This window comes from Protomyctophum parallelum (assembly GCF_964188405.1).
Source record: "Protomyctophum parallelum genome assembly, chromosome: 22".
Taxonomy (NCBI): domain Eukaryota; kingdom Metazoa; phylum Chordata; class Actinopteri; order Myctophiformes; family Myctophidae; genus Protomyctophum; species Protomyctophum parallelum.
This window is the reverse complement of record NC_139714.1, coordinates 34,337,657-34,344,927: the sequence shown is the minus strand read 5'-3', so window position 1 is coordinate 34,344,927 and position 7,271 is coordinate 34,337,657. Positions and strand designations below refer to the sequence as shown.

The 7,271-nt window shown below is 41.8% G+C and overlaps 1 protein-coding gene across 1 annotated transcript; it reads right to left on the bottom strand.

Moving 5' to 3' along the window:
- Positions 1–1,216: 1,216 nt before the first annotated feature.
- LOC310853194 (uncharacterized protein) lies at positions 1,217–6,892 on the bottom strand. The gene is made up of 6 exons (XM_083757435.1): positions 6,837–6,892; positions 4,912–5,068; positions 4,037–4,138; positions 2,804–2,929; positions 1,593–1,634; positions 1,217–1,463 (listed from the first exon to the last, which is right to left on the bottom strand). The coding sequence occupies exons 2-6, from the start codon at positions 5,065–5,067 to the stop codon at positions 1,359–1,361; spliced, it is 531 nt and encodes a 176-aa protein (XP_083613561.1). The 5' UTR covers position 5,068; positions 6,837–6,892; the 3' UTR covers positions 1,217–1,358.
- Between the last annotated feature and the right edge of the window lie 379 nt (positions 6,893–7,271).

Below are 7,271 nucleotides of genomic sequence, written 5' to 3'. Positions count from 1 at the left end.
TACACTACAAAGTCAGCCTCAGTGACAACTTCATTCATACTGCTGCAAAGCCTCATTCATCAGCTGTCTGTCGGACCGCGGCGAGTCGACGCGCACCCAAAATAGCAGACCTACAAGCTCACATTGCGTGGTTTCCGCGACGCCATGTGAGCTTGTAGGTCTCCCCCCACCGACCCCCCATTTTCCCTCACTATATATTGTATCTTTTCCCTTTTTTGCTTCCCATATGACGAATTCCTGTTCTGTTCTTTAGCTACATAGAAATGTCTATTTGTATGTCTCTAAATGTTTGTATGTCTTTAAATGTTTTGATGAATTGAACAATGTGGACCCTGTTGTAAACAAGTGTAATGCTTAATTGGGTCGTCCACTCACAGTTGACAGTATTTGTATTGAGTTTGTGCTTAAAATGTACTGTAAATTCTACAAACTGTTAATAAATATTTCAATCAATCAATCAGTCTGCTATTTTTGGACGCGGGACAGCCCGGACAGGACAGGGGACACCGTTGTGTGGCGAAGCATAAACCAGGCTCAAAGTTACCCGTCAAGAACAAGTCTAACTTCCGGTAACCGTAACGTATTTCAAACTAAAAGTAAAACATGTCGCCACCTTTATTTGTTCGAAATAGAATACAAGATGTATTAATTTATGTATTATTAGAATAAATATGTAACCAGTGTAAAAAATAAGTGTATATTTAACTGTATGAAAAGGTGTCATATAATCCCATGAGGGAGTCTCAGGCGCCAGTATATAATGCATTTCACAATAACATCAATCAATAAAAAACATATGGATGTCTGATTACCGGTATTATAAATCATAATGGGTCTATATAGGCTATAGAAAATATTAGTTTGAAAACATCAGACACAGGCACTTCTTGATTACAAGTCATACTACGAAACAAACATGACAGTTTGTCATGCCTTGGGTCACATTAAGATTTTAAGCTCTCCACAGAGATGGCTAAATAGCTGGACCCAATTATAACCACATATTAGGTGAGGTTCCATACACCCTTGCTGTTTTTGTCACTTTGTCTTTGTAGGCCCACATTGGAAATTGTATGAATGCATTTATAGATTCTATTTTTCTGTAATGAGTCTCTTTGCACCCCCTTCCCCCTCACTCACTCAAAGGAACAAAATGGAAATAAGCTCTCAAGCTTTATCGTGTTTTATTACAAACAAATATGTACATTCATGTACATACAACAATGTTGTAGACAGAAGAAAAACAAAAACAAAAAACAAACGCTCCTTACACCCAACTGGACAAAAGTGGGTAGAACTGAACGACATTTTCAGAGCACTGTAAGTGGATTGAAAATTCTCAGAGCCCTGTTCTCTTACTACTCTACTGATTTGTCACTTCCGTTCAGCAGCAGGTCCATATAAGCTCCGGTCACCAGACTGTCCTCTGAGACTCCCAGTGCCTTCATAAGATCCCGGGCCACCTTAAAACAAAACAACGCCAATGAAACTCAAACATTAATGATCAGCGTGTCGTCAATATCAAAATACATCAATAAATTATTCACTATGAGCAACCTGAGGGAGAAAAGAAGAACAATTGAAAAACAAACCTGCTGTCCCTCCTCAACACTCTGGCCAGGACGCATCACAACCTAAGAGAGAGAGAGAGAGAGAGAGAGAGAGAGAGAGAGAGAGAGAGAGAGAGAGAGAGAGAGAGAGAGAGAGAGAGAGAGAGAGAGAGAGAGAGAGAGAGAGAGAGAGAGGAGAGAGAGAGAGAGAGAGAGAGAGAGAGAGAGAGAGAGAGGGAGGGAGAGAGAGAGAGAGAGAGAGAGAGAGAGAGAGAGAGAGAGAGAGAGGGAGAGAGAGAGAGGAGAGAGACAGAGAGAGAGAGAGAGAGAGAGAGAGAGAGAGAGAGAGAATTATGTTCAAGCTGCATGCATCCAATACAAAGTTTACATTATGTTTAGGTCTGTCACAATCAATACATCACCTTATCGCAATTATTTGAGACGATTGCAATCATTTGTCATACTCATAATTTAATAAATTAATCTGTTGAAAAATGTTCATTTATACATTTTCATGCAGTGCGTTGTGTAGATGAGCTATTTCCAGTATTCTATAAGTATTAACCCATTTTGGGCGTTTTAAGCATTGTTATACTTTAGCCATTGAAAAATAGCAGATCTACAAGCTCATAGCACGGCACAGTGCCGCGCTATGAGCTTGTAGGTCTGGTATTTTTGAAAAAGTGTCGTGGCACAGAACATGAACTTTGCAAACTTGTGAGTTAGAGCAAAGCACAAAATTAACCTCTTTTTTATTAAGAGATATTATAATCATCTATGTCTATCGCCAAATATGGAGTACAGTATATGCAGATGTCAGAACATCATTGTGATGTCAGAACAGGCCAGCTCCATATAATTATGGAGATATAGGGGTGATCAGGTCCAGAGCCCGGGCAGACGCTTTTGTGCTGGTTCTGGAAAACCGGCTATCTGATGGACTCGACATCAGGCACTGCACTCCCTGTGGGGCTGGAGAATGCATGTGTCGAATTTGAAGTGGGTGGGGTTCCAGATTACAGACGTACGTACAGAGACGTGGTGCATTTATAGATATAGAGATGACTAATGTGTTGTGACTGGTAGCTCAGTGTCTGTGTGTGTTATCTGTTAGGATGAATGAGTCATGATTGAATTAAATACACATTGTGTCTTCACCTCATGACTCTAACACTTATTTTGACAAAGATTTCTGAGGTCACCATCTGAACCTCCAGCTCCATAGTGTTACTGAGTGTGTGTGTGTTTATTACCTCCAGCTCCATATATTGTCCCAGTCCCTTCACTGTGTCCAAATGAACCCTTGTTTGACCGATCAGATAGAGATGCCTCTCCTTTCGCACCTCCCCTTTAATACCGTGGGCATCAGACAGCACCTCCTACACACACACACACACACACACACACACACACACACACACACACACACACACACACACACACACACACACACACACACACACACACACACACATTTCGATTTCTTTATTTGAATCCACAAATTACAATTAATTTTACAAGGAAACAAATATAACGGGGTTGACAGTTCATGTTCACTTAGGGATACACATGGCACCTCCTTCTCCACACAGACAAACTGCCTATAACAGACAAGACAGAACAGTATTTGGCAAGTTGTTTGGCTTTGCTTTTTGTCATGCCAGCTATTCTTAGGCCACTCATGGTCAGTTTATGCACATGGCCCAGGCTTCCGAATATCAGTATGGAAAATCTACAGCGATACCCGAAGTTTGTTAAACTTCCAAGTAATGGTTGATACTTAGAATATTTATCATGGAATGCCTGGTCCATGTACAAATCAAAGACACAGCCCACCTCCAGAATCAGGACCTCCTTGTGTCTGGTGTCAACAAAGACAACATCAGGTGTATTCGGGATGTTAGCAAAGACATCGCATGCACAGCTAAACCAATCTGGTAACACTCTTGAATGTTTATACATTGCTGCACTAGATGGCACATACTTTCGAACTGCATCAGACACTAGGTCAACAATCCGGTCGTGGCGAGCAATATATAGGTTTTTGTATGCACTACACACTCACTACACACTACACACACACACACACACACACACACACAGTTAAAACGTTTTAATTTTAAGGACCCCCACCCATTTTGGTATGCATTAAGCTGCAAGGACCCCCTTAATGCGGAGTGTAGAAATGGAACCAAATGGACCCGTATTTGGTTCCTAATAAGGACGCTATGATATACAGTATGAATATATCGATATAGCAATTCTAAATTGGATTATTGACAAACAATCAGCACCTTGTTCCATTGAATGTTATTGGTTATCAAAGTGGGTTCCAGGGGGTTCCTTTTTAGTGGGTTCTAGTAAATGGACACTTCCAGGTCTGTAACAGTGAGACTGTACAAGTGGAACCAAATGGACCCATAAGGGGCAGACTTGTGGGGGTCCTTGAAATTAAACCATTTGAGAACCACTAGTGTGTCACTCACCTTCAGGGCGTCAGGGTTCTGTGTGGGACTGATGGAGTAACTAGACAGTTTTGGTCCATCAGAGTCTGGACGATCGTAGAAGATCAACTGTCCTGTGCCATCCTGGTACCCAGACAGAAACACAGCGGCAGACAGACAGATGAGAATGAGAAAAATACAGATCCATATTTAGGTCATTACTTTTGACCCACAACGGACTGATTGGATTTTGAAGCAGTAAATCAACTATGATTTAAAAGGGGCTGGTTACTGTGAAATGGCACAATATTTACCTTTGCCGATGTGTTGCCAATCGGCGATCGTCAATACACAAAACCATCATAAATACAAGTAAGACGCGCAAACGCGTGAAGCGAACGCAGCTCGTGTGTGTGTGTGTGTGTGTGTGTGTGTGTGTGTGCTACAGCTGCGCCCTGTGTGTGTGTGTGTGTGTGTGTGTGTGTGTGTGCTACAGCTGCGCCCTCTGGTGGTGGGCCGGTGGTGTAACAGCGTGACACACACACACACACACAGACATTCAGCCCTTGCTGTCATAGTAAGTGGCTCACTGCGTTCGCAATAATAGATAGATAGGCTTGAATGTAGTTGCGAACGCAGTGAGCCACTTACTATGACAGCAGGGGCTGAGTGTCTGTGTGTGTGTGTGTCACGCTGTGTGGTGTCACGCTGTTACACCACCGGCCCGCCACCAGAGGGCGCAGCTGTGGCACGCACGCACGCACGCACACACACACACACACACACACACACACAGGGCGCAGCTGTAGCACACACACACACAACCACACACACACGAGCTGCGTTCGCTTCACGCGTTTGCGCGTCTTACTTGTGTGTAGTGTGTGTGTGTGTGTGTGTGTGTGTGTTTCAGTCACCATGAAGTCTCGCAGTTTCAGTCTCCCGTTGTTGCAGTTAAAAAAGGTGTCATGTTGTCTGATGACGGTGCCCTCTGATTGGCTGAGCTCACGAGCCTTCTCAGCCAATAGTGTAGCGTCGGTCACTCTGGCCTTGATCTCCACGTTGGATGGCATTCTGTTTGTAACAATGGTACATTTTTATTTCAACTTTCTTTTACAGCAAAACGACTCAAAGGGGAAAAGGATTTCATCAATGTTTTTGCTGAACAAATTAAGAGGTAGGAGCGCACACCAGTAGTGGGGAGGTGCTGACCGCAGGAGATAAAACTTGAAAAAAAGGGAAAGAGGCCACACATTGAACCAACGTTTCGGCAAACAGGATTCCTTCGTCAAGGTATCATACCCTGAAGAAGGAATCCTGTTTGCCGAAACGTCGGTTCAATAAATAATTATTGCATCGTGACGAGTTGTGCAGCCTCTTTCCCTATTTTCAAATCAATGTTTTTGCTACAATTGTGGGAGACTTTTGGTTGCTAATCACTGTTAATCAAGCCTTTCGTTTTTTACTCAACATTCTAGAATACCTCAGAGGAACATTGTTCTGTGAGAATGTCGATTATTCTGACCTGAGATATTCTAACCAGTTCATTTGTCTGACGTGCTCGGGAAGCTTGAACAGTGCCAAGTCGTAGGCGTCCTGGGATTTCCTCAAGAGGTCGTCTTTCTTCACTTTCAGCATTTCAATTCTAGCTGTCACTTGACTGTCAAAGTCTTGCATGAAATCTTCCACCTTCTTCATCTTGACGTCTTTTATCTTTTGCTGTTTGTTTTTTTTATTTTTCCTTGGAGCCATGGCTGTGTAGTGTATATCCACCATAACAAACTACAGTCAGGCTCAGGCATTTAACCACTTTGAACTTATCACTATTTTTAGCACTATTTTCTGGGGGGTCCCCAGTTCAAATATGATTATTTTGCACGGTCACAGCCTGAAAAGGCTGAAAACCCTAACTCTATGTGATGGGTCATAACTACTATTCAGTGTTATTTCAGCCTAGTAAACAATCTCTTCTATAGTTATAATTATAGTTATGTAACGCAACCTAAAACATTGATAAAAAGGCAGTTAATAAACAGTGATACTTATACTTCTGGTATAGGGTATAAATATATACTGTATATGCTACTTTCTGAAGTCATGTGGCTAGAGAAGGATACATTTACAGGTGGATTTGCATCAGCAAAGGGGGGTTGAGACATAAATTTAGGGACAAACATTGATTTCAAGATTTTAAGCATTAAAAATACTTTTATCCAACATTTGGTGAGAAGCATTAGAACTATACTATATAATAAGAATGTAGTTATATTTCCAACTGAAGCTGAATAAACATGATGGGGGCATTTTAGCATACCTCTACTCTACTCAAATCAAAGGGATTATTGTATAATTATATATTTTTATATGATAGAAAAGCTTTATAGTATGAAATTCGTGTTTTGCTTATTTTACACCAGCTATGCTATGTCATGGCGACACATGCCACCGAATGACCCTGACATACAATCCTGTGATTTAAGGTAGGACCTTTTTGGACACACGAGAACCACTGTAAATCACAGGATATGTTTTCTAAAAGTAGTAGGGTATAAAATAGGGATAAAGTGGTTAAACTGATTTCATATCAACTAATTTAGCTAGGAACCGAATGAGTAGTGAGTGGACCACCGCACCGACCACCTTTCGGGTCCAAAATGGAATTCCCATTTAATTTCGTAATTTGTCCACTCTGAGTTATAATGGGGTCCTTGAAGTGAACACGTTTGACAACCACTTACTGTACACTCTGAATGTGTCAATGTCTTAATTTCTCACACAAAGAGACGCAGTCACACCAAATTAACATTGAGACGCTGGGTTAAGGTTAAGACACAGTTCTTACCTGTTTAGTGAAAGTAAAATAAATCTTTGTTGAGAGACAGCGGCGGGCGGCGCGAGGCGGCGTGCACTGAGTCTTGATTTAACCGCCTACCGGAAAACACTTCCGCTTCCGAATATTCCTTCCGGTGTTAGATTAGTAATAACAGCACAATAATAATAAAAAAAATGATTATGACAAATGAGGGTGAACTGGTTGCTCTTCTGAATTATGTTATATATTTATATATTTACCTGAAGTTCCTGAACGCGTCTTCCTTCTTACTAGAGGAGTAGCATCGGAGACGTTTCGAGTGGGCGTTTTTATACTAGAGGAGAGACAGTGCTTACATGAGAAACGTCACTACACGTATTTTACCAGTAGGGGGCAGCATCGTACAATATTTGCAGCCTGTGTGTACAAAGAGAGAGGGGGGGGGGGGGTTAACCCCTATGGGTT

What these genes read in the sequence shown, in the direction of transcription:
- LOC310853194 (XM_083757435.1), bottom strand. Translation starts at nt 5,067, where the DNA reads ATGCCATCCAACGTGGAGATCAAGGCCAGAGTGACCGACGCTACACTA. An exon ending in GACAATATATGGAGCTGGAG is followed by an intron (nt 1,635 to 2,803) that starts GTAATAAACACA and finishes TCTCTCTCTTAG; the next exon opens with GTTGTGATGCGTCCTGGCCA. An exon ending in GTGTTGAGGAGGGACAGCAG is followed by an intron (nt 1,464 to 1,592) that starts GTTTGTTTTTCA and finishes TTTTGTTTTAAG; the next exon opens with GTGGCCCGGGATCTTATGAA.